We start from the raw sequence: 27,940 nt of genomic DNA, 5'->3' as shown, positions 1-27,940 counted from the left end.
TCTCTCGGAATGAAGGAGTTCTATGACACGCAGACATTATTTATTATCAGTATTATGCAATGCATGACAACAAGACAGAGAGAGAAAACGAAAGAGATAGGGAGGGAGCAAGAGAGCGCGAGAAAGAGGAAGAGAGAGAGACACTACACAACTATGTCGATGATCCCTGCGAGTTAGGAACGCGCTGCTCAACGCGCAGTGCAGACGGCCACTTTATCACCTCCAATCACTTAAGAATTATCAACACTTCTGCTGTCACTTCGCGCCGTTCCAATACTGGCGTCTTGACCGAAATTCACGCCTCGGGAAGATATCAATTTCCAATGTCAAAGTAAAGGAGCATCGCTGATTCTGAAGATGGATAAATGAACCACCGGTGACGCTTAAAGGTAAGTTCACGCTCGCTGTCATATTTTGTCTCATGTTTCCCATCACGAGAGTATGAAACGAGGCTTATTCGTGGTGGCTTACGCAAAGATGTGTTGACACCTGCCATTTTAAAATGAATCGTAGTAAATAATGTGATTTAATTGTCGCTACGACTTTATATACAGCATATATTATCGACAGACTCATAGTGCAAAATAGAGTATACAATTTGTGAAATTGTTATGTAGATGTGAGATGATGTGCGCCACGTTTCTCGGATATTGGCCCTCCGGCCGGCTTTGTAACCCTATACAGTCTGACAATTCATCACAGAGCTGCAGTGTGTGCTACAGACACATGCACAGCATATATGATATCTCATATCGATTAATATAAAATCTCATGTGAGGAACATCATGCCTCTGTTTATGATTACATGCATTTGAAATCTGCTTTAAGTTTATTTATTTTTTATTTTTGCACATATAAACTCATTTATGCAAATAAAGGAACTGTTTGTATTTACAAAAGATTAATATTGTTTACTTTGACTGGATTGAGTATATACTCTAGTATATGCACTATTTTCTTTTCCTTAAGCAGGTCATTGGGTTCATACATATCATGTTACACTGATAGTAAGCATATAAATATTGTGAAAAATATAATTGTTTTGTGTGAGAAGAGAAAATGTATAAATATGCTGCTAATTTAGATATTATAAACTTTAAATTGGTAGAAAATGAGCCTCAAAAATAATATATTCAAAATAAAAATTGAGTCTCATGCTGCATATTTAAATATTTTGTAATGCACTATATTTATACTTCTCTTTTCACAGTATATTCATTTTATTTCTTGAGGTATAGTGTTACAACAATTTGATAAATTGAAGTTGTAGTGATCATAGAAACAATTCTGTGCCATTACATTTTATTTATTTAAAATTATTCCGTTATTTACTCTTTTACTTTCGCATTGGATTGCTACTAACCATGATAAAGTGATATTAAACATTATATTATATATTTTTTAGTGAGCTTGTGCTACAAATTTACAAGCAAAGTGTCTTAATAATTATTTATTATGCAGCATATGTTACACGCTTTCTCTCTCTTCTCACTGAATATTAATGGAACGTCTTGAGGTCACTCCCTGCCTCTGTGCAACTGGTTCAGTGGGTTGTAACAGCTAGTAAACATTTCATGCATGCTCAGTTTGTTTCTGACTTGATCTGTGCTAAAGTGCCTATCTGTGTTCAGCAGTAGATGAGTTTCCTGCACCATGCCGCCGGGGGTCTACGGCATGCAGGATGTGTGGGAGATGGAGGGTCGGCAACAGTTCAACATGGAGTTCCTCCTCCCCACTGGGATCTACCTCAACTTTCCCGTAGCATGCAGTGACACCATTAGTGCCATCAAGAAGGTGAGGAGACCTTCTGACCAAATGTGAACATTAAAAATGCAAGTTTTTGTAGACATGGAAGTAATAGAACATGGGTAGCTGACAAATAACATGGACTTTTTAAATGAACGTTAAGATTTCAGCCTAAAAAAGGACAAAAAAACCCCACCACTAATGTGCTCCGTACAAGTCCGTACAATAGATGAAATAACAAAATTGAAATCATTATTCATAAACAAAATCATAACATTCGCCCTAAAGCTCCTTGACAAGTTCATGAGAGGCCTAGTAATGTCAAATTTGTGAATGAATCTTCAATGAATCAGTTGATTCGGTTCACATTGATCTGAATGTTTTGTTCACGTAGGGTGAGTAAATGCTGAATAGACAACTTCTTTAATAAGAGGTCATAAAACTGCACCCGTAATAGTTAAAATAATACATATTAATTAAAAAAAGACTAAAATGAAAGTAAAAGTTTAAATACTTTTAGTTAGTTTTAGTGCAACATTTCACATTGTAGGACATTTCAAGAACACAAAAGTATTGGTGTGAACAAATGAGTTAGCCCACAATGATATAATCAATATGCTTAGTAAAACATAAGTAAATACTGACAAGTTGAACACTTCTCTGCTTAACAGACTATTTCTGTGCTGGTTACTGCTGGTTTAGCTGTAGACCACTATAGGCATGATGTTTGCCATCCTAAAATGCATATTTTGTTCTTGTGAAGCTGGTTGACTAAGGAAGTCTTACTGGTTAAGCTGGTCAGGAAGCCTACCAGCATACACAGCATATGCTGCTATTAAATGCTCTGCAATAAAATGATATGAACCGACTGTCAGACCCATTGAGCACATTAAAGTTTTGATTTGTGTCTTAGATGGTGTGGAAGAATGCCAAGAACGAGCCTCTGTTCAGTGCCCTAAGTGATCCGGATGCCTACGTCTTTACCTGCATCAACATGACTGCAGAGCGGGAGGAGCTGGAAGACGAGCAGCGTCGCCTGTGTGACGTCCGGCCGTTCATGCCAATTCTCAGGCTGGTGGCCCGGGAAGGAGACAGAGTGGAGAAGCTCATCACCACCCAGATCAGTCTGCTTATAGGGAAAGGTTTGTGTCACACTGGTCCTCTTCTTACCTCAGAGCTGTACGGGCGGTTCACAATGGAAGCAGCTATGACTTTACTCAGCACTGCAGCAGAATGATGTGGTTTTGGCTGCTCCCCAGCAGTTAAGACGAATTTGTGTTTCTTTAAACTTATGAGCATGACAGGCTGATTTGGAACGTCTGGTTTCTAAAGATCTCCTGATTTCGATCATTTCCCGGTTTATATTTTCTTACCTTGGGTGGTTTTGTTAATGATTTTAAGAATAAGGACGTGTCACAGAGTCTGTCGTGTTGCCTTCTGCCTAATTCAACTAGCTACTACCAAGTATTACATGAATTTGTTCAGAAATACCATAGTTTCATTGGACTCGGCACCAACAAAAAATATGGGAAGTATTTTCTTCTCTCTTTTAAAAGTCATTTTAAGCCTTTTTATTTTTGCTAAATACACATGAGCATATGATTTGTGGGTTTTATTATTTGCATTTAGCATTGTTCTTCCCTGCTGTTTTTTTCTACAACACTTTCAGGACAGATTTGCAGCCCTTTTTTTTGTAGCAAAGAGGTTTGGTAGTTTTATTATTTGTTGCAATTACTTTCAGAAGTCAAAATCAAAAGGGGGACAGCACATTTTTAGCATTCTGACTTTACTCTAACTAGCTAACCACCTTGTCTCCACAGGTCATCATGAATTTGACTCCCAAAAGAACCACGAGGTAAATGAATTCCGAACAAAAATGAGGACGTTTTGTGAAGAGCGTGCTCAGGTGCGCCAGATGTTGCCATGGTATCAGTGGATGGAGTACAACTTCCCATGTGACTTGGAGCCATGCTCTATAGTGGCACAATCTGGGAAATCACGCAGTGTTAAGAAGATCCTTGTCAATGTGAAGTTTGAGGGCAGTGAGGTGAGTGTAGTCATATTTTACATGGGGTTGTTATATTCATATGCAATTGTTTTATGCCACAATTTAACCTTTGGATAATTAATTACTTAAGTATAATTCTATTTAGCTTCTTTTTGTTTGTGTTGATAATGTAAAATTTAGCATGTTATGTAGCCATTGACAATTTAATCCTCACATGCATAACATGCAAAACCCCCAAAAAACATGCAAAACCCAAAAGTCTAATTTTAGACTGAAATATTTTCTGCCTTTGATTTTACAAATTGCAACAGTCAGGAGACATTTGACATGGTGATGATGTCACTGCAGCATCTGCAGGCACACATGGGTCTCACTGACCCAGTTTTCCAGAGTGAGGCCTTTGATAGTATTTATGTGTTGTGTTGCCTGTCAATCCCCCACCCACTCAATGTGAATGTTATGTACCTATGATCTTTAACTTTGTAATGAGTCTGAACTGAAGCGTGAAAAAAAAAAACTCCAGCAACACTTGTTTTCATAATGCATGGCATGGATCAAAAGCCAGACTGTTTCGACATCGCATTTGCAGAGAAAAACAATTGCTTTATGAGTAATTAATCATACTATTGTGAGTGCACCTCACCCTATGCGCACCAATGATTATGAGGGAGTTTTCTTCGTTTTTACTATATCTAGAGCATGTTTTCTCCAACATTTTTGAACCAAGGACCGCTTTCATAACACAAACTGTTCACAGACCCCAGAGAAGTCACTGTTACCATTGAAATGAGGATCATGGCAACCATGACCACCCACTCCCATCAAAACATATAGTCTCCCCACACTCTCAATCAACTTGGCAGTCCTGGATTCTCAGTTTTTTTGTATATTAAAGGGATAGTTCACCCAAAATGAAAAATAGTCCATCCTCATGTTGTTCCAAACCTGAATGAGTTTCTTTCTTTTGTTGAACACAAAATAAGCTATTTTGAAGAATTTTGGTAACCAGACAGTTGATGTACCCCATTGACTGGCAACTATTGGTAATCCAATTGTTTGATTACCAACATTCTTTAAAATAGCTTATTTTGTGTTCAACAGAAGAAAGAAACTCATACAGGTTTGGGACAACTTGTGGTTGAGTAAATTATTTTTCAGAATTTTCTTTTTCTTTTTGGGTGAACTATCTATGTAATATACAAACATTTCTACATTATTGTATTCATTTTTAAAATTATACATTACTGTTCAAACGTTTGGGGTTGGTAAGTCTCTTATGCTCACCAAAACTGCATTTATTTAATCAAAAATACAGTAAAAACAGTAATATTGCAAACTATTATTACAATTTAAAATATCTATTTTCTTTTTTAATAGCTAGATTTTGAAATGTAATTTATTTCTGTGATGCAAAGCTTAATTTTCAGCATCATTACTCCAGTCTTCAGTGTCACATGATCCTTCAGAAGTCATTCTAATATACTGATGTGCTGTTCAATAAACATTTCTTATTATTATCAGTGTTTAAAAAAAACTGTTGTGCTGTTAGATTTTAATATTATAATCATGATGTATTGTCAATAGTTCCAGCATATTCTGTAGAATTCTTCTAATGGAAGAATGAATAGGCAAGGTAAATGAATAGGCAAATTGTTTCTAGAACCCATATTGCTAGAATGGACGCTCACTTACGTCACTTTTCGGGGAGTTTTCTGAGAAACGCTGAAATTGAGTATAACTTCTAATTGAATGCATTTCATATTTTTAATTTGTAGGAGAGCTTCGTTCTCCAGCAAGATCCACATGACCTGCCGATGGTTCTGAAACGGAACGCCCTGAGAAAGAAGTCCACTGTGTTTAGATCGGCAAAGCAGGAGAAGCCAGAGGACTACATTCTTCAGGTTAACGGGAGATTGGAGTTCATTTATGGAACATATCCACTCTGCCAGTTTAAAGTAAGTCTTTGAAAATCAACATCTTCTTGACTTCAGAGTTACATTGTCTTTAAAATTCGTATGAAAGCACCACACTTTCAGACTTCAGGGTAGGGTTGCTGCCATTCGTAACTTCTTACTTAAATTGGCATGTAAAGTCCACACTAGAGGCTTAGTAACTACTAGCTAGCTTTTAACTAAAGTCGTGTGTCCACCAAAGCGTTTTTTCACACAGCTGGCTTATTTTTCCAATTGTTTTTAATGGGAGCGCAGCGTTTTTTAAATTCCATGAGAATGAAGAATGTTCAAATTTGGGGTAAAACGCAGCGCTCATCGCTGTCACTTTTTACCCACTAATACCACACCGACCAACTGCCACAATCTGCTTGTTCAACGTCAACAGATGACAACAACAAGCATAATAACGAAACAAAATAATTTAAAACAAGAGCCAGAGAAAATACGTTACATGTGTGTATCGTCATTTTAATATAGAATCAACACAGAAACAAAATATGTGTGAAATGAGATACTAGTAACACTTTCGCGGATATTCCATATCATAACAAGCAAAGTGTCTCAACTGAAAAAATGCTGCGTTGCCAAAACGCTCTCAAGCGCCCATAGCTAGGCGTTTTCAGCAGAGCGTTTGGTGGACACGTGTCCTTACGCTCAAGGCGTTTAAAAAACGCGGAGCTCCCATTGAAAACAATTGGAAAAATATGCTAGTCGTGCTAAAAAACGCTTTGGTGGACATACGGCCTTACTCTGTTCTTTTTATTCAGTTGCACCATTTGTTCTTTAAGTCCCCCTGTATTCAATAATTTTATCCCTTAAAACTCATCTTTGATCACCAAAATGACATATTTAAAAGTTTTTTCCTTTTTTTATTCATGCCTTAAAATTCTTGATTTATTTAGTATACGCGGTTCTATGCAGATGCAAATTAGCCCCGCCTCCAGTCAATCACACAAGCTCAGAGATCCACACATTGACGTGATTGGTTGCGAGGTAGTTTGTGATGTCACAAACACCAGCGATTTCAAACCGTGTTTTTGAGACTGTTATTGGTTCTCTGCAGTTTAAAGCTAAAATACTCAGCAGTGGTGTTGAGTTATGAATTTGCACATGGTTTGACTTAAAGCATCATTAAAAAAACACCACATAGACATATAAACAACATTTAAAAGCTTGCTTTTAAGGAAGAACATAGCAAGTAGGTCGTAAGCTCTCTGTAAAGTAATGCGTAGTCGCATTATATGGCGCTTACCCTCAGTGATCCAATAGCAGCCTTCAAATATGATAACAGATGCTGTTTAAATGCTCTGAATTTCTTTTTATTCTTCATTCTAACTTTTTTGCCTCATGTAACTGATGGGACAAAAATATATTTCCATTAAATATGATACTACTTAATCATGAATAACATAATAGATATGTGATAGGGACCCGAGTGGTCACTAAGGAGAATCACAACCTGATGTAAGGACGGGAGCCATTTTGTTGTCCAAATTTTAAAGCGAATGTGGAAAAAAATATGGTTAAGAGAAATAAAAACAGGTTAACAATTAAAACAGTCTAAAAACTAGAACTGCTGTGTACTAAAAAAATACAAACTCTCCTCTGCATCTGAGGACAGAGTTTCGGTGCGCTCAGACAACGCTTCAATAACCTAGTTTAAATCTCTAATACCATGATCCGTCCTTCAATCCTCCCTTCCACTAATGACGGCTGACCCACTTGATAATTGGAACATACCATTGTCTTAAAATGAACCCTTGCCTCACCATATGATTAATAAATAGATACATAAGATGATTAAGAACAAGAGTTAAAACGAACAAATAAATACTATAAATAGGACGGATAAAACAAACATACATTTCCATAAATAGCTAAAATGAGCACTCCCATGTAGTTCGCACTTTCTTTAAGGCCACACCCATTCAGCTAAAACAAGAAATAAAACCGCAAAACCTTTACATAAATGTAAAGAAATTACATTTATGTATTATGATTGATTTTATTTGACATGCTCAACACGGACCGGTTCGTGTTGAAGAGCCGTTAGCAATGTTATCTATTCACATAATGTTCTTTCACTCAAAAATATTTAGTAAGTTGTAAGTTGCGTCAGTAGCAGCCTGCCCCAGACGAGCACATACAACCCAGCTATCACTGATGTCTACTCCATGTCTTTTTATATCTTGTCTTATTGTTTTGCGAGTTTTATTTAATTTTGCTGCAATGTAAAGAGGCCATTGTCTGAATTCATCGTAGAACTTCACGGCTCTGAAACAGTTGTTGATTTAGAAACTGCTTGTACCTGCAAAGATGAGTCATACATCTCTACCAGCCTTCAAAACATCAACTACGTTGAGGATAATGTGATTTCAGCTGCATTACGCTACCTAAATGAACAGGCCGCAGGATCTGACGATGATTAGTCGAGGAGTACTGGATCTGGTCCAGTCTTTATAGTCTACATTTTGGAAAACAGGAACTGATAAAACCATCTGTACCTCGGCTGCCGTTTCAGTCCCTTTCCATCTTTCTATGTGTCTCTTTGCTCTACCTCATTCAGTTTTTGGGAGTTTTTGTCATTATATTGATTGTGAAAGTGGAGAGATGACAATAAATTATAAGAAGAAGATGGATTTAGGGCATGATTTGTACCTGTTTGTCCCACAACAGCGTGTCTTGAGCAAATGAGCTATTTTTCTCTTTATTTTATGGTCTTTTTTTTTTCTCTCACAGTATATTTTCACATGTTTGCACGGAGGTCTTACACCACATCTGACTGTGGTGCATCATTCAGCCATCATCAAGTACCAGGAGGAACAGGGTGGCCTCAATAATCAGGTGTCCAGAAGCCGTGCTCAGTCCAAACCGCCCCCGCTGCCTCTGAAAAGGGTGAGATGGCACTTTTACACCGGAACACAATCTGTTATTAACAGGGGAACTACTTGTCACGTTTCTTCTTGTTAGCTTGTGTTGTAGACTTTAACCTCTGTGAAATCGATTTGCAGTGCGACATACTTTTCATTTACCCATGGTACATTTTTGGACATCTGTGACCCCTTCATGGAAGTGCTTTGAATTAATGAGATGGAGCATAAATGTTTATCTGTTCTAGTTGTATAAGCTTTTTTTTGTTTTGGGAACTATGATTCTCTGTAGTGAATTAGTTAATTTGGAGATTTCATTTAAATTGACTTTAAATGAAGTTGCCTCGCCTTGCCTTGCCTTGGTTGTAAAAATAAATTGTAGCCTGTATTATTCAAGTTATGTATTTATAAAGATATTGCCCCCTAAAATAGCTTCAAAATAGTCTACAATTTGTTAGCAGTTGAAGTACGTTTGTCCTGTGGTTTGCCTGATGTATATGATATTCCGATATTAGATGAAAGAGTGATACTGAACCAAATTCATTGCTTGGTTTACATTCGCAACATTGGATTCATACACATGTTAGTTCCTCCTCCTTTTGGTTTTGTTTTCTTTGTTTGTTTGTAACTGTTAAGCATGTTGAAATGCGTGCACAGACGTACCTCCCACACTAGCTTTTTAATTTGCAATAAAAATATGAAAAAATGACAAAGAAAATATGTGTTTAAAATGTTAAGTACTGTGTATATTTTCTTCTCAACAGCAAAACACATCTTCGCTGTGGTCCATTCAGGAGCCTTTCCATATATACCTTCTACAGGGTAGCCGAGTGAATGCGGATGAGGGCATGAAGGTAAAACTGCTTGTTTGTTTGTTTGTTTGCATTTGTATATTGTTTGTGGGATGCACATTATGTTGTTGAGCGTGTCAACTGTGGCAGGTAGTGAGGGGTGAAATCATGAACACTGTGGTCATGTGACCCTGACCACACATTTCCCATAATTCATCAGAAGCGGTTAAGTGAAACATCAAAACAGGAAGTGGGGAGTGACTATCTGGCTTTACGGCTCTCTCTCTTGGGCCTAGATTCTTAGAAAAGGCTAGCACTGTTGCTTATGTTCACCACTTGCATCTCCTTTTTGCTTGTCTGAGAAGTTAACAGACATTGGACGGTTGTTTCTATTTTAAAATATTCATAAGAACAGCATGTAGGCTGGTTAGATTATTATTGTTGTTTTTTTCAATCTAGCCTGAGGCACAATTATTGGAGTTGTGTACAATGTTAAATACATTTGCATGACAAAGCATTTTTCCATGCAAAAATCTGCTTGTGTTGTAATTTGTTTTCAAAGAAAACTGTTTAATAAAGAATTTCTGGCTTTCATCAATGTAAGAATGAAAGTTCAGGCTTTTGAATTGATGCGTATCAACATTTCTCTGCCGCTCATTGTGCTTTTTTTTTTCTTCTTCTTTTTTTTCTTTTTTTTTCTAGTGTTATGTTTGCTTTCTTCTCAGTAGTTATTTTTCACCAATGTTTGCTTGTCTCTTGCCAAAGAGCTCTTGAATCGAGATTTGTTTTAGCACCTTTATAAGTTTTGTTCTCTGGCATATTTTCTGTTTCAGTCTTAAAGGAAGTATTCACACATTTTATTTGTGCCCTGCTGTACTAAGTGAAAACTGTGGTGGCTATAGGAAAGCTAGGGACTTCTTGTCACTTTTACTACCTATATTTCTTAGATAAAAAAAAAAGTTTTAATTTCTGTCAATGGGAATGCCACTAAATAAAATGATTGTAAAGGACAAAATAATCCATAAAACAGCACAAATATAAAACGTGTGACAGCTTGACGTGTGTCAGCATTTATTATTTACTATGTAGTTGACAGTGTGATGAATATATATATTTTTTGTGGTTATTTGTTTACCCAACATCTATATTAAAATATGATCATTTTGTAAAGTTTAAGTTTGTAAAGTTGAGTTCACAAACGTTAAATTGTTATAAGTATAAATTATAGTTAATTTAAGAGGGTTTTGAACTTGTTTCAAACAAACAAAACCACTGCCAGAGAAAACATATTCCTTGTGACAACTGAGCTGTGTAACAAGTTGTTCTCCCTAACTTGTTTTTCTTGCCAGACACTCATTTACTTCCTCATAACTCACTACATTCATTCATACATGCTTTCATTTAAAAAAAACATTGAAAGGAAGTTTCCTTTCCTTAAAACTGTACTCATTAAGGAGATTTGAGACTAATTTCCTGCTCTGCAATCATTATCTTTCTCTCAGCTGGTGGTTCAGGCTGGCCTCTTTCATGGCAGTGAGCTCCTGTGCAAAGTGGTGACCAGTAATGAGGTCAGCGTTTGCTCTGAACCTGTATGGGACCAGAAATTAGTGTTCGACATCAGCGTGAGTGACCTGCCTCGTATGAGCCGCCTCTGCTTTGCCCTCTATGGCGTCATCGAGAAGACCAAGAAGCGCCCTACCAAGAAGAAAAACAAAAGAGCGGTATGTTTCAGTTCATTTCAACAGAAAACGAGTCACTTAGCAACCAACATGCTGACTGACGAGAGATGAGACACATAACAGATGCCATACTTGGAGTGTTTGACACGCAGGGATGCCGAACACGTTCCCAGTGAATGTTGTTTCCAAGTCAATTGCACATACACATCATTGCTAGAATAATCAGCAGGATGCAATATTATTTAAACCCTTATGACAGGATACTGTGGTCCATTGCATGCTTAATGTGAGTAACCCAAGTTAAACGTTAGGACAGAGCAGCTAGTTGATGTCAAATCAGAACTCCTCAGCCCATCTCTTCATGGCCTGTTCTCTGAAAGATAGCGTGCATTCTCAAATGCAGGCACAGTGTTGAAATTCCCAGGTGTCAAAGTGTGTGTGTTTGTGTGTATATGGTGGTGGGCTGCCGTGGCTCAACGCCAACGCATCCACTTCTGCTTTCAGTGTTACTTCTCTTTCAGCGAACTAGAGAAGAAGTCCACTTTCAGCGAACTAGAGAAGAAGTCCACATGGGTGTAACACATGAAGAAAAAAATGTCTCCTGTTATTCTCACAATGTACAAGTTATGTTTGGCTGAAATGTATTGCATGAAATTCTATTCTTAATTATTCTACAATTTATTTCGAATTATAAATGAATTTAAACAAATTTATTATAAAATACTTCAGAAACACATTTAAGAGTTTAAAAGTGTATTTATATCTGCTGTTACTATGTAGGTTTAAGCCTTATTGATTTCAATATTTAGATTCTTTTTACCTTATAATTATTTCAAGATATTGACTGAATATTTACATGTAGATGTTGGATTCCAATAATAATCCTTATTTTAAAATGTATTTGCTAAAGTTCAAACTCATCTACGTTATTTATAAATAATTTCTTCTGAATCATGTTTAAGATTTAAAAACGTGTATATACCGTTACTGTAGATTTAGGCGACATTGAATTGATATATTGATAATTGAATTGGAATTGAAACTTTTTTTTGTTAATTTGGCTAATTCGTAAGAAGTGTGCATTTCTCTCTATAGGCGCGTTCACTACTGCGCCAACTTTATCTTTGCAGCAAACGCTGACATAGAAGACACTAATTTATTAATAAACAATTCAAATGTTTCATGCATAATCATTACTTTTGCCTGTTCTTTGTGGCAAGCTTTATTTCAGGTGTTGTGTGATATCTCTGTGCCCAAGTAGCAGTGCTTTGCCTGTGCTTCCCCCCATATAGTCCCAAGTCAATATCTGCCTAGGAAATCGCCTAGTCTTAATCTACATTGCTATTTGTACTCGTTGTGAATAAGCAGGCCACAAGAAGTAATTCGTTTTTTGGGTGGGGGGTTTTTGATAACTTTTACTCACGACATGCTATCCGGCAACAAAGGATTCCATTCATTATGCTAAGATAAGCTAGCGGGGCGGCACTGCCAGACTAAGACAATGCATGCACTGAGACAAAAATGCATTTGCCCACCTATCTAAATGTAGGGGAGACAGTGAATAACCCCAATTCCAAAAAACGGTGGAGTGTTCCTTTAACAATTTCATGATTTCTTAAGCTTTCACCTGCCCCTTCTAAAAATACTTGAGTGAATGCAGAAATGCCCTTCTGCACAAGTAGCAGCACTGAACTTGAAAACTGTACTACACTCACAGTCATACACAGGAAGTATTAGATTTGTGTTATTGGTATATTGGAAATCACTGCTGCTGTTACTGGAATATTTGGTTAGTCAGTTAAATTGTCACCTCCCACAACTGAAACATAGTGTACAGCATTGTTTAGATGACAATGTCACCTCTCCCACATTAAATGAATGTTGTGTTAAGTGCAATGTCAATATGGTTTATATACCTCCAAATGGCCCTTCTTTTCACAGGACTGCCCACTGGCCTGGGTTAACACGATGGTGTTTGACTACAAGGACCAGCTGAAGACTGGAGAATTTTCTCTGTCCACATGGCCATCAGTCCCAGGTACATTAAAATGAACAGTAGCTCATGTTATTTGCAGCTTCTTTTTTGGTTTGACCTTCAGTCTCTGACTCTGTACTGCAGAACCCCTAAAATATCTCACAGGAGTGATAATCTAGTATTGCTGAGAGTTGTGCAAATCCAAGTTTCCTTATTTTGAATAGTTATTTTTTATCTAGGGACCTCAGTTTAGGTCTAAACAGGTCAATCACTTTTATTTTCAGATGATAAAGGTGATTTGTTGAATCCTATGGACACTGTGGAGAAAAATCCAAACATTGACAGCACGGCTGGTCTCCTGATTCGCTTTCCCAGTATCAGACCACACCCCCTTTATTATCCTCCAATAGAAAAGGTGATTATTATTTTTTTGTGGTTCTCCTTAATAGTTGTGTTCTTCTCATAATGTCTTATGATATATACGTACATTTGTGAAAATAGTGTGCAGATGCTCAATCATTATCTTCCTATTATTTTCAGCTGAATGAACTGGGTCTGAATGGTGAAAAGGTTGTTGCTACAAAAGAAGAGGTGAGAAATAGCATTCATTGGTTTGTTAGAGGCGAATTATGCAGATCTATCATGAAAGGGAAATAGTTACTACAGTAGGGCCTGTATGTCTACAACACTGTTAAGAGGAGTTGTGGTTTGCTAAAAGATTGAACTTTTTCCAATGATTTATTCATAGCGCTAGAGATGCTAAAACTACTTTAAAAGTCTTTAATCTCCAATGAAATTGACTTTTCTTTCAGCACCTGAAACTGAAAGAAATTGTAGACAATAAAAACTACACAGAGTTCTTTGAGGATGAGAAGGAGCTTCTGTGGAAGTTACGAGGAGAAGTGAGGCAGCGATACCCTGAGAGCCTCTCCAAACTCCTCCTCATCACTAAGTGGAACAAACATGAGGACGTGGCTCAGGTAAGATGAACCACTTGTTCCTTGGGATATGATTCTTTGCAGGCAGTGAAAAATCGAAATATTTAAGGAATGCCATATAAAAGGTACCATATATATGTTTTTATATGAATTTATTTTACCGGTAGTCATTTTCTCAGTTAAACAAGTATCCAAAAAAGCAAAACAAAATAATTAATAATATAAATAAAGAAAAATATTTCATAATCAATCATTTATTTATAAAGCACAATAAAAACAGAATTTATCCTTTTATTTCATGTCATCATTGTTAAAAAGTTCATTTTTGAAAATAAAAAAGGAAAAGTACTTCCAAATTAAATGACATTACATTAAAAACAACCACCACCCAGAGTGCTTGTTTTTCTAACTTTATGGATTGAGAGCCTGTTGTACACTCACTCTGCGTTTTTTTGTTTTTTTTTCTCCAGATGGTTGGTTTGTTACGGAAATGGCAAGAATTGCCCGCTCTACATGCTCTAGAACTTCTAGACTACAGTTTCCCTGACCCTCATGTCCGCTCCTTCACCATCCGCTGCCTCAAGAATTTACGGTGGGTGGCACTGCCTCTCTAATCATCACCTTCTGTTGAGAGCTTTAAAAAAAGAGCATGTCTCTGTCTTGCATACATGTGAAAATTGATGGAAAAAGCATCTTTATTCATATTGCTTTTAACATTTGTAGAGGCATTCAAATACCCTTTGCAGTAGGGATGTGACGGTGAGGAAATTTTCACACCGGTTAATCTACATGTGACAACACGGGTTATGCCGGTATCACCGTCAGTGTTGTGCAAGTTACTTCCAAACTGTAATACATTATATATTACTTGTTACTGTTATTTAAAAGTAATTCATTACCTTACAATATTACTGTCTCAGAATTGTAATGCGTTACATTACTCCTGTATTACTTTTGAGTTACTTTCACAAAAATAACTATACAGAAGTAGAACTTAACATTCTAAAATGACTAGGGCTGTAACGATATGCGATATGAAACCAAAATAGCGACACTCAGATCAACGAACCTGCAGAATGGCGCCACACCCCTTCCAACTCCCAGCGTTATCCATACCGTCCAGATCCAATGCTACCACATCTTTAAATTACTATTAGTATTATTTGAAGTTAACTTAACATTATAAAATATGTAGACCTACACCACAAAACTAGTTGAGGATAAATTATTTAAAATTTGGAAATTCCAGCATTATGGACATGACATTTGCAGACTTGTAGTCAAAACTTATATAATTATATAAATTCTCAGAAAGTGCATTAATACCAAAATATTGAAACGTCTGTTTATCCATAGGCTCCTCCCAGAAAGGAGTCCAGACATTAGAAAAATATCAGTCTACACATGCGTTTTATATTTAATATTAGGGAAATCGACAGTCATGTGTGACAAAAAAAAAATCTTTAACTTTTAGGAGGCAACGATTTTTTTGTTGTAATTCTGTGAATTATACTGCGCAAATCTAATGAAGAAGGGTTGGCTCTCCACAGAACATAAAATATTCATTTTATTTTATTTTTCGTGTTCGCATTTATGAGGAAAAAACAATGTTACAGACGTGACAGTTCTCCGTTACGGACGCGACCGCTCTGAAGCGGCACTAAAAGACTGCTTTAAAACTTTCACAGACACCTTACACAGAAGACACGAAGCCTTTCTTTAAAGTGAATTTCGTTTTGTATTAATTGTACAGACCTGAAAAATATATCTATATTGAAATGTCTACTTGTAAACAGAACAATTCAAAACGAAAGAAAACAGACTGCTCTCTGCTTATGAAATGAAATGTGCATTTCTCTCTGGTGCATTCAATACTGCGAAGATCGCGAGTCAGCATCGTCAACTTCATCTCGACTTTATTAATAAACAATCAACATGTCTCCTTGCTATATTTGACATTTTCAAAATCTTTTGCCGGTTCTTTGTGACAGCTTTTAGGTGCTTTATCGGCAGCGCCGCCGCCCTTACATGAACGCGTCACCACGGCATCAAAAACATGATTGTGTGATGAAAACATGAAAAATACCACATAAACATAGCCTAACTGTTTAGAAAGAAAAGAAAGAACGAATAGCCTAATGCGCATACGTCCATCTCGCGAATGTAGTCTTCATGCCATCTTCACCATTAGGCGCTTTTCCTCTGGCCAGCGTGAGCACAGAGGCCGAAATTATACCTCACGGCACTCCTGTAAAAAATAAATCGCTATACAAATATATCAGACGCTGCCATTTAGTCTTTAATTACAGACTTGGACATCACACGCGGCTATTGACTGACCACGAACAGGTAATTTAGCCTACTTGCATCTTTCATTCGTTAATGTCTGGCGGTCTTGCTGTATTTTTTGTTTTGTTTGTTTGTTTTACAATTAAAACTAAAAGTCTGTTGTAACGCAAGCCTTACCGAACATGTACAGAGTAAAATATTACTGAAAATTGATTAGTAATGCCTTACACTACTGCGTTACAGCAAAACGTAATATGTTACTGTAATGCATTACTTTTGTAACGCGTTACACCCAACACTGATCACCGTGTTGCGTGGTTTTGGAGTTTTTGAATTCCAGTGTGGCCTTCGAATTAGCGACAATTGCTTGAATGGTGGGTTTATTATTCTATAACATTATGTTTGCATTATCTATAAGCATTGGGTTTAAATCCACAATATTGCCAATTAGGTGCTTTTACATTTCACTTTGAAACCAAATCTTCTGCCATTGTCTTGTCAGTCAGCTGGCCTCACTCTCGTCACATGATAAATTAAATCTGACTCCTGCTGGTGATCTGTGCTGCGACTCTCGTTCGGCTCATGCTGAATTAAGCAGACAAGTTCAGTTTTTAATTGTTGTGTCTGTTCTCTAACTGAACTAAATTATTTTTATACTATAAAAAATTTAAGAGGGGGGGGGGCCATGCCGTGGTGAGCAAGTGATGTAATCGATGTGCGACTGAACAGTGTAGCACCGGTATCACCGACTATCGCAGCCAAGCCTACCTTGCAGGTGTAAATATTGCAACATTGTATTGATTATGTAAATATGAGACATAAACTAAACAAATTTCAGACATTTGACAAACAGAAAATGAATAATGAGTCCCTGAACAGAGCGGGGGCCAATATCAAAAGTAGCAGTCAGTATGTGGTGTGTCCACCAACTGCTTTAAGTACTACAATGCATTTCATCCTCATGGACTGCACCAGACCTGCCAGTTCTTGCTTTGAGATGTTATTCCACTCTCCAACCATGGCAAGTTCTGAGGGGACATGTGGTCTGCATTCAAAATCACATACTTTCCTACTGTATATTAGGCGAAAAACAACATGTCAAAAAAGAACTATGTCTGAATTTACAGTACTCCTAAAAGAGTAGGCAAAAAGTACCCGGATGACCTACTACTGAAGTGTGCATATGATGGACACTTTAATATACCACGAGGCCACGAGTGAGGATTTGTGAATAACACTGAAGCAACGTAACTGACGTTGTCGGTCATGTAATAAGGGCAACATGGGTATGAGTATGCATCTTTCTTCTGCTGTTTTTCAGAATCAGTATAAGGGTCTCTTTAGTGTCCTAAGTCATTGGAACTGTGACATTAATTCGACCTGTAAACTGTTAGTGTCTAAAGGACTGTTCCACAGGTGAATGTGCAAAAACTGTTTATGGTTCATTGAACAAGCATGAAAATCATTGTTTAAACCCTTTCCAATATAGATCTGTGAAGCTTACTTGGATTTTACAAAAGTATCTTTAAAATACAGTTTGCTGAAAAAGGGGTGTTTCTTTTTTTCAGAGTTTATTTACCGAATTGAGCCGTGTCTTAATTTGATAATTAAGAGTTAATAGTGATTTATTTTCAGATTGTTAAAAATGGCTTAAAATAAAATGTAATTACATCTCGTGTGATTTTTTTCTCAACAGTGATGATGAACTCTTTCAGTACCTCTTGCAACTGGTTCAGGTTCTGAAGTATGAATCCTACCTGGATTGCGACTTGACCTGTTTCTTGCTGGAGAGAGCCCTGGCCAACAAGAAAATAGGTCACTTCTTGTTTTGGCACCTCAGGTATAAATCCACCTTCTTATAGTGCTCTACAGCGATGTGCCCCTATTCCTTTCAGTGTAATTTAGGCTTTGTTTTTGCTTTCTCTAAAGGTCAGAAATGCATGTGCCATCAGTCAGCTTGAGATTTGGACTTATTCTGGAGGCATACTGTCGCGGGTGCATCTACCACATTAAGATCTTGATGAAGCAGGTTTGTTGCACTTATTCCTTATATGAAAAGCAAATTCATTTCTCTAGCGCACGTGCTGTGACCAGATGTAAATAACTATAACTTTTCATTCTCACGGCCCTTTTTGACACTTGGGGCCCAAACTTAGCACTTGACTTGTTTTCTCAGTTACTCATTCTGGTAATTGTCACTTTGTGTTGTGCCTTTTCTTGTAAGAAACAGCGGCTGTTCTTTCAAGCACATAAATATACATGTATAAAAATAGTAAGGGGTGCTGGAATATGTTTTTCTTTGCAGCAGCAGAATATATCTTCTTTGAATGTTTAATAATAGCCTAACCACTGGAAGGAAGGGGAACTGCACTATGCTGCTCAAAGTTTGCAGCTGTTTTTACATGCCTTCTCAAATATTGATTATCACACTTCTGTCAAGTGACAGATCTATGCTTTAATTCAGTTATATGGATGTGTTCATATGGATTTGCATAGTATATACTTATTGTCTACTCCTTCTCCTATAGAATGAGGCTCTGAATAAGATGAAGGCTCTCAATGACTTTGTGAAATCAGGCAGTCAGAAGGCGACCAGGATACAGACTACAGAGGACATGAAAGTGTGCATCAAACAGGACACGTACTTGGAAGCGCTCTCTGAGGTCGTTTGCCCTCTCAACCCAGGCATCATGCTGTGTGAACTCTGGTACCATTCACGTTGTTCTCTATATCTATAAATATGTTGCATGTTAATAATGAAAATGTATAGTCTAAGTCACTGCAATGGAGATTTGATATGATATGATACTGGTATCTATAGTTATAAAAATCTAATTTTAAATTGATTATCAACATATTATTGTTACTGGGTTGTCTTAAGAGATTTTTAGAAGTTGTTGTGTCAGGTCTTGTTAATAAATTATAGTTCTCTGTTTAAAGGGATAGGTGACCCCAAAAAGAAAATTCTGTCATCATTTACTCACACTCATATTGAGAGTTTCTGTTGAACACAATAGAAGATATTTTGAAGAAGACCGGTCAATGGCCACCAGCAACTGTTTGGTTACCAACATTCTTTAAAATATCTCCTTTTGTGTTCATCAGAAGAAAAAACTTATGCAAGTTTAGAACAATGAGGGTGAGTAAACGATGACAGAATTAAATTTTTGAGTGTGAACTGTCCCTTTAACATGCCACAGATGGCGTGTGATTTAGCTATGTAGATTTTATGATAACGCTCTTTCCAGGTAATCTCTCATTATGCATTTTTAAGATTTTAGAGTTTGTTTCTAAGCTGTAACTGAATCTGCGACATGATGTAATATTACTGAAGCAATCATTTTAATTCAGTAATGCAACTAAATGATCATATGTGTTGCATACAAGTCGCGTAAAAACAGCTACCAGAAAGCGAAGCCTATTTTGCAACCATGTGTGAATGTGTGCTATTTCTTGATGCTAATCTTTTTTGTTTCAGCGCTGACAAGTGTAAGTTCATGGACTCAAAGATGAAACCTCTCTGGCTGATGTACAAGGACAAAAATGAAACTGTGGGCATTATCTTCAAGAATGGAGACGGTATGGATATAGAGCCATGCTGCCAGTGCCTAATTTTTTGCTTGCATTCAAAGCTCAAAATTCTTCTTGTTTTTGTTTTTGTAAATTAGTGATTGAAAACACGTTGACCCTTTTCTCAATTTTTTTTAGATCTGAGGCAGGATATGCTAACCCTTCAGATGATTCAGCTGATGGATGTTCTATGGAAAACGGAAGGTCTTGACCTCAGGTTTGTATAGTTAACTTTGTTTCAACTTCGTCAAGCTGATAAATTTGCATAAAATTGAGTGTTATAGAATGTATAAGCGCTTACAAAATATTTATTTATTTATTTCTAAATAAAATATTTAAAATATTATATACATATGTATGTATATAATCATTTTTAGACTTTGACATCTTTTAAGGCACTACAATGCATTAAAATAAATACTTTCCATTAATGTTCATTTATTGGGTCTCAGAATGCTGCCTTATGGATGCCTGTCAACCGGGAATAAAACGGGTCTCATCGAGGTGGTGAAAAACTCGGACACTATTGCAAACATCCAGAGAAACAACAGTAACAGTGCAGCCACTGCTGCCTTCAATAAGGACGCTCTTCTCAACTGGCTCAAATCGAAGAACCCAGGGTGAGCAGCAAACCCTCTAACCTTACATCTTGTGTGATCGCTGCAACTATGCGTATCGTAGTAACCAAATTTAACATAATTCGTTGAATTTGCTGGAGCCGTGCATGCCATTTTCTATTCTCAAAGCTCACTTAGAAGGTTAAACCTCTCTTGGCTCATTTGACCTTTTGGTTTATGTGAAACTATAGTGTAACATCAAAAGCAGTTTGGTTGCAGAAGGTGCAGTATTGGAGTAATTTTACTGTGCATTCTGCTTCTACTGCAGGTGTTTTCCACCAAAGTGGCTTGATGTGCATATTGTTTTGTGATAATGACAGCTAAGGATACAAGCTGAGCACTAAGATGAAACCACAAAGCTTATTGTATTGTGTAACATTCTCATTTTGCAAGTTGTATATGTAAGAATGTGGGGAAAAAAGACCTTTTCTGGAATGCTCTGGTTTAGAGAAGTTCTGAGTGTTGGGGGTCTTTTTGGGGTCAAACTAACCTTTGGCATCAGGCAGCACTTATTTATATAGTTTAATTGCGGACATGACTGACCCTGCATCATTTCTGTGATGTTTTAGTATTTAGGCAACTAACAAAGCTACTATTGGTAAGTGTATGTGGCTAACCAAAAAAACAAAACAGCAACTCACTATGATGCATGCATGATTTTTTTCTTTTTCTGAAGTATCCTGTTTATACATGACCTCTTGAACTCCTGAAACTAGAGTGCGATAGACTATAGACATTGATGGCTTCAATGTCTGAAACAGATATATCCCCTGTGGACATATCCAGTTCTGTTCGCTGGTTGTCCACTTACTGTAAATGTTATTCTATGTCATAAATAATTATTTACATCAGAGTATGGGACATTTTTGTCTTTAAGAAACGAAAGGAGACATAAGTAATATGTCATCAAATAATGCATTATTTGATGCGCTTGAGCTATTTACTGTATCTGTGACGTAGGGTACAAATGTAACCCTAGACACCCTGTAAATGTTTTTTTTCTTTTCTTGCACATATTTTTTATTTTTATTTATTGCATGGTTTTCATATAATTTCATGACTACAGTAAAACCACAGGTCATTGTGTTACTTGCAGAATAATGCACAAGATGTGAGTTTTGATGGTTTGACGAGGAACTTTATTTATTTTAAAAACTTGCCCATTTTTACTCTCCTTTGGTGTTCAGCAAATGTTCCTTTCGGACACTGTCTGGGTTATCAAAAGCCATTAAATGGCTTTTTACTGATATGAGAAGGTCAAATTGAAAGTCTTACTAGTATGGATTCTTGTGGAATGATGTGGAATGATGTGGAAAGAGGGCTCAACAGGAAGAAGCATTACATATTTACCCGGCATATTAACATTGAATTTCTTGATTGAGTCATAAATTGACAAACATTTTCAGCCTTGTTTCTGTCAGATAATTTTCTAACACTGTGCTAAAGAATTTGTGTGTGTGTGTGTGTAGATAAATATACATACAACAAATACATTTATTTTTATAATGCATTTTTATAAATTATTACATTTATTTTACATACATTTATGTTAGTTGATAGTGAGATGCTATGATATTGAAGTTTAATTATGTATGTTTGCATGTGTGTATGTTTAAGGGTAGGGTAATGGGATAGAATATAGTTACATACAGAGTATAAACACAGTCTATGGAAAACATGGAAACCCAACGTGTGCATGTTAATTGGTTACCAAACTGGAAGGAAGCAGGAATGAGAATGAATCAATCATTATATGAATTAAAATATTATTATTTCTATATTTTTCAGCGATAAACTGGATCAAGCCATTGAGGAATTCACCCTATCCTGCGCAGGCTACTGTGTAGCCACATATGTCCTGGGAATTGGGGACCGTCACAGTGATAATATCATGATCAGGGAAACGGGTCAGGTAAGAATGAACTCATTGCCTCACGAGTACGGATTGGCGTATCGATATAAAGTATTTTTGTCAGTGATTTTGTTTATTTGACAAGAAATTGAATGCGTACAATATGCAGTGAATTGGACGAATAACCTATGTTAGTGAATAATTGTGTAGTAGAACTATTTTCCTGCTCATCTGAACACACACAAATGCTGCAGGTCATAAACAATCAATCACAGAGAGCGTTCAGACACTGCCGACAATGCATTCAAACAGGGCTGCGTTTCCCAAAAGTATCATAAGAAACCATTGATGCTTTTGGAAAACGCAGGCCAGAACAATGCTAAACAGAAGACAGAAAAAAATAATATGTTTGAGTTATTTCACAATAAACAAATTTAAATTGTAGCCTACTTAGTTTGTGCAATTAAATTGTTTTTAATTTCAGTGTTAAAAGACAAGTTCATACTGATGTTCTATTATGTAACTAATGTTAATATAAATCATACACTGACAGAATAAAAAGGTTGCATTTTATGGGTGCAACAGCCTGTCACTGGCAGTCCCTTATGAAAATGAACCATTAATACAGTGACCATAGTTCAACTAGTCCTTTAATATTTTGGAGATTTCCATGGTTACCACTACAAGTAAACGTTTTAACCATGTGTAAACAAAAATTTAATCTAATAAGTTGCAATTAAGGCATAAAAATGCCTTTCAATTATAATGTTAAGTGGGTATCATAACCCATTTTACTCTTAGTAATTCAATAATTTAAGAAATGTTTAAATGTTAAAGTTCAGTTTTGAGGTATCGGCGATACTGGCCTTGAAGGTATCGGCGATATTGGCCTTGAAAGTATCGGTATTGGTATCGTATCGAAAACAAAATAAGTGGTATTGCCCATTCCTACTCACGAGTGCTGTGTACATAAATTATATCACAAGATGGCACCAGTCATCAATATGAATGCCGTAACATGGGTTGCACTTTTCATTCTATTTCACATAATCAAGGGTTGCTGCAATTTTATAATGGTCTTTTCATTTTGAATAAATAATTTTGTAAGTTATGAATGATATTTTCTCTGTATCTGTATTGTTTGCAGTTATTCCACATAGATTTTGGGCACTTTTTGGGGAACTTCAAGAGCAAATTCGGGATCAACAGGGAACGTGTGCCTTTCATTCTGACATATGACTTTGTCCATGTAATTCAGGAGGGACGGACCAACAACAGCGAGAAATTTGAACGGTCAGTGCATATGTTTTATAAACAACTCAAAAATAAGATGTAAATAATAATGTCTTAATTCTCAAAATGTATGCCTCAAAGCGTGTTTGCTTATTTTGAGTTTCATTTAGAGTTTCTTCCATTCTAAACTTCTACAGTAGTATAGTGTAATATTTATCAAATGTTCAACACCTGTCTAAAATTTTCACACAAAAGAAGCTTTAAAAACGGCTTTTTGTTAATTTTGAACCTGTTTATTTATTTATTTATTTTTTTACAGAAAATTGCTTATATTGTTGGCTGCTTATAACCTTGAGGCAGATTACATATATATGTAAACTAAACCTGATAATAAATAGAAGGGTTTGGAAAAGAGAATATGTAAAATTCAGAACTGAAAAAGAAAAGTGTTCATGTTTGCTTCTCTTTGCCAGGTTTCGTGATTGCTGCGAACAAGCCTATAAGATTCTTTGCCGGAATGGGACCCTTTTTGTGAATCTTTTTACCTTGATGAAAGCTGCAGGACTCCCTGAACTCAGTTCTTCCAAAGACATACAGTATCTAAAGGTAAGACTTACCTCAGGACAGACGGTTTATTATATATTACTCGTGAGTTTCTCTAGTGCTTTACAAGCATGAAATATCAAATCTAAAGTGCGGACAACTAGGGAACAATTTTATATATCAGATTTTTTATTAGAATATGATTAAAACAAATGTATTATCGACACCCAAACAAACACAACCTCCCTTCATTGCTTTGCCCCTTAAATAATGAAAATGCTATGCAGCACAGGCAACGGCTTACAGCTGGTTCATCATCGCTCCTCCATCATGAGCGTATACTATTGCTGATTTGCTACAACTGGTTTTCTTTTAATTAGGACAGGTTTTATACTTCATTTTGAAACTGATTGATTTTAGGCCTCATTGATCAGAGATTATGCACCTCAGAGTTTGAGTGAAAAGATTCACTCAAGCCAATTCACCTAAAAATAAATAAATATGGTGCATAAGCTCAGATCAATGAGACCTAAGATCAATCAGTGCCAAAAATAAATGATCACCTGTGTTGATAAAAAGATTTAGCAATAACGTAGTATAAGGAGAGATTTATAAGCAATTTTCTGAGCGGGAACACCACATGTGTAGTAAAAAGACAAAAAAAAGCACAAGCATTTTTTTTGGGGAAGTTGTAATACCCTGTGTGAGCAAAGTCAGTAAGTTTTTAGTCTCGCTTAGCCAAACCTTCAGACTGACAACAGAAGTTCTAGGGCCTGATGTATAAACGTTGTGTATGCACAAAATGAGCGTAGAAATGTGTATGCAATTTTTCATGCACATATAGGGATTTATAAAAGATAAACTAGGCGTACTCACCGAATGGACACTCTAGACCGCGCGTTTGCACTCTTTTACTAGAGTGTGTGAAGTAAACAATGATTTACACTCTGTTTTACATCTGATATAGCCTACACATATGCCACTCTCATTAATGGATCTAAGCACTGAAATTTCATGAAATCATTATCCAGAAGTTACAACATTTTTTATATTAATTTAAATAGACTTATTTGTAGTGGATGCGCTGCTTTGGAGCAATTTTTCCTGTGGCATGATGTTTTAATGTTTTAACTAGCGAAGATTGCTTGGCACATGATAATTCCGTTTTAAATTGTGTATTAAATCGCAGAACTAATTTTCTGAGAAAATAGTTTCACACTAATAATGATCAATGATGCACACTTGACTCCGTACAAGCAGATGGCTTTGCATCATAGATGGTATAATGGCAGACACCGAAGGACTCGCTCGGTGATCGAATGGTCCATTGGCCGGTTTGAATAAGTCCGATGACACCGGACACATGTACAACCTCTGCTGTTGGTGTCGTGCACAGACAGACAGTAGCCTAATGATAACCATTTTCAGGGTCTTCCGAATATTCTGAAAAATACCGTAGTATTCAAAAGTTAGAATTTGAAGAAAATTCTTAAAAAACAAGATATGCACGTTTTTTTTAATGCTTTGTCAGTGACACACTGAGTCAGACAATAATTTACATTGTTTCCTTTTAAAAATATATAAACATCTTAAAATATGTTTACCTTTAAGCAAATCATATTTATGCAATTTTGCCTTTAAGCAATTAAAAATACTATTTGGCCAGTGAGAATAACTCTTCCCTGAAAAATTCTCTGAAATGTATTTTATACAATTTTTTCTTTTTTTTAATTTTTTTTCTAAAACAAGGCAAGGATAGGCAACTGAATGATTTTAACAATGTAATGTGACGGCACATCCATATCTAATTTTTTCCTAATGTCTTGTCCCGTTAAACATGGTATCAATTGGATGGGAGTATGCATGGAAATTATGTGCAAATTATGTTATGCATATAAAAAATTGCTGTTGTAGCTCGCTATATGGCTATTTTGAGGAGGAGACCGGGTGGATCTTCTACTGACTGTGTTTTATAAAGGGACTTTTGCACAGGGTTTGCCATAAACATGGTTTTATAAATCGGAAAACCTTTGTGCGTATGTAAAATCTAACTTTAGGATGAAACTTTACGGGAAGTTTTATACATGAGGAATAATGAGTATGACTAGGCAGATACAGAATATGTTCAGCACTGGTGAATTTCCATTTTCCACCTTCATTACATTTTTGTTCTTACAGGACTCTTTGGCACTGGGGAAATCTGAGGAGGAAGCACTGAAGAACTTTAAAGTGAAATTTAATGAAGCTCTGAGAGAGAGCTGGAAGACCAAGGTGAACTGGATGATGCACAGTTTTGCCAAAGATAACAGATAAACAGCGATCGATCACAAATCGCTACGGGAGATCGACCGAAACCCTCTTGATGCTGAGTTTTGATTTAAACCAATGCAGCTTTGAACAGAATATATGTTGCACTGCTGTCTGGCATTTATTGCATTATAGTGCCGTGCAAAAGCAAAATGCAGTAACTAAACTGAGTTATGACCGATATATGACCAGATTCTGTTCAAAATTCAGAAATTGACTTAAAAAAAAGGTCCTGCGTTTTGCTTTTGCAGGGAAGTACACACATCAACAGCTGTTTAGCGAATGTTTACATCTGTGACGTAATAGTAAATGATGTTATACATTTGTTTTAAGGAGACCAACTGCTTGAAATTAATTAATTTGCAACACAATGCACTGGGAATTGAAGCTACTAATTTAACAAACTATTGGCGTGCCACTAATTTACCTTGCATCTCTGGTTTGTTTCTGTCACACTTGTGTACCTGCACAAAGAGCAAGCGAGATTAATGTATTTATAATTTCTAACTGTACAGCATAAAATAATTGAATTGTTCAGAAGAAAAAAACACTCTTGAGTGTTTTCATATCGTTTACATTTTCGTTTCAGGATTTTTGTTTCTGTTTACATTAGCGTGTTTGGTTGTACATATTCTTTTGTGTATCATACGTATATTTACATTCCTTAAAACAGTATTTTTTCATTTGAATTATTTGTATAATAGGAAAATTGTTCATGAGGAAAGCCTTTGTATAGTGGTGTACATGAGAAGACATTTTGTATGTCAGTGTAGAAATAAGCCTTAAATATTTTGTATTTGTGGGGTATTCTGTGCCTTTGGGATGAGACACAAGCCATCTTAAAGACATGTCCAAAGAGTGTGCTTTTTGTTTAGTGAAATGTATGCATTGTACTACTGTACTATAAATCAGGGCAAAACTGGAATATTGTTGCTCTGTAGAAAATGACACCTGGTAATTGCGTGCCTACTTTGAATATTGAGTCAGTCAAGCTTGTTTTCTCTTCCGGTTGAACCTTAGTTAGTTCTAGGATGCATCACCACAGTATTCTGAATCTACTGCTACCTGTTTTTCTCATCATATGTGTAAATGTTGTTTATTTTGAATCTTTAAATGTCCTCTAGAATGTGAATTTTTAAAGAAGAGATAAAAAGTAAAATCCATCTAATATATATATATATATAAGTCCTATAAAAACACTCACTGCATACAGTTTTAATAATGGAAGGAAGATTAGTGGACTGAAAAACAACTTTAACATAGAATGAATCCATGAATGAATTTTAGCATTTGTTAAGGTATTGATTAGCGTCTATCGGACTACTAACCGAGTACCTTTCTTGCTATGGTCTTGTCCAAATCAACATTATTTTGTTTTTGGTTATGTGCCATGATATTTAACCACTTCACGGTGTGAAAATCTGGGATCTTGAATATCTTGGTTTACTAATGTATTATTTTAGTTTTTAAACATGACTGCTTTGTTACAAATTTTTACCAAGATGATTTGAGTTATGAAAATGTGCTATTCATTCTCATTTTTGCCATAAATTATTGATTCTGAAACTGA

At 36.2% G+C, this 27,940-nt stretch overlaps 1 protein-coding gene across 2 annotated transcripts; it reads left to right on the top strand.

Moving 5' to 3' along the window:
• Nucleotides 1–76: 76 nt before the first annotated feature.
• Nucleotides 77–27,940, top strand: pik3cd (phosphatidylinositol-4,5-bisphosphate 3-kinase, catalytic subunit delta). Of its 2 annotated transcripts, none has more exons than XM_077218059.1 (23): nucleotides 77–389; nucleotides 1,632–1,794; nucleotides 2,660–2,888; nucleotides 3,567–3,793; nucleotides 5,530–5,709; nucleotides 8,446–8,601; nucleotides 9,341–9,430; nucleotides 10,870–11,088; nucleotides 12,988–13,084; nucleotides 13,306–13,436; nucleotides 13,562–13,612; nucleotides 13,834–14,001; nucleotides 14,430–14,551; nucleotides 17,945–18,088; nucleotides 18,178–18,277; nucleotides 18,777–18,955; nucleotides 19,727–19,827; nucleotides 19,957–20,035; nucleotides 20,271–20,438; nucleotides 22,224–22,347; nucleotides 23,435–23,580; nucleotides 23,994–24,126; nucleotides 26,242–27,940. In XM_077218059.1, exons 2-23 carry the CDS (start codon nucleotides 1,654–1,656, stop codon nucleotides 26,374–26,376), a joined length of 3,120 nt encoding a protein of 1,039 aa, XP_077074174.1. In that variant the 5' UTR covers nucleotides 77–389; nucleotides 1,632–1,653; the 3' UTR covers nucleotides 26,377–27,940. The 2 variants fall into 2 exon arrangements, with proteins under 2 accessions (XP_077074174.1, XP_077074175.1); XM_077218060.1 differs by having other exon boundaries at nucleotides 111–389; nucleotides 1,635–1,794.

Source organism: Siphateles boraxobius, unplaced genomic scaffold (assembly GCF_051911475.1).
Source record: "Siphateles boraxobius isolate OS27281-9 unplaced genomic scaffold, OSU_SipBor_1 77, whole genome shotgun sequence".
In the NCBI taxonomy this organism is placed as follows: Eukaryota; Metazoa; Chordata; class Actinopteri; order Cypriniformes; family Leuciscidae; genus Siphateles; species Siphateles boraxobius.
The sequence above is the reverse complement of the archived record's forward strand: the minus strand, read 5'-3'. Positions and strand labels throughout refer to the sequence as shown.

What these genes read in the sequence shown, in the direction of transcription:
- pik3cd (XM_077218059.1), top strand. Translation starts at nt 1,654, where the DNA reads ATGCCGCCGGGGGTCTACGGCATGCAGGATGTGTGGGAGATGGAGGGT. An exon ending in TGAAGTTTGAGGGCAGTGAG is followed by an intron (nt 3,794 to 5,529) that starts GTGAGTGTAGTC and finishes TTTAATTTGTAG; the next exon opens with GAGAGCTTCGTTCTCCAGCA. An exon ending in ATCCACTCTGCCAGTTTAAA is followed by an intron (nt 5,710 to 8,445) that starts GTAAGTCTTTGA and finishes TTTCTCTCACAG; the next exon opens with TATATTTTCACATGTTTGCA.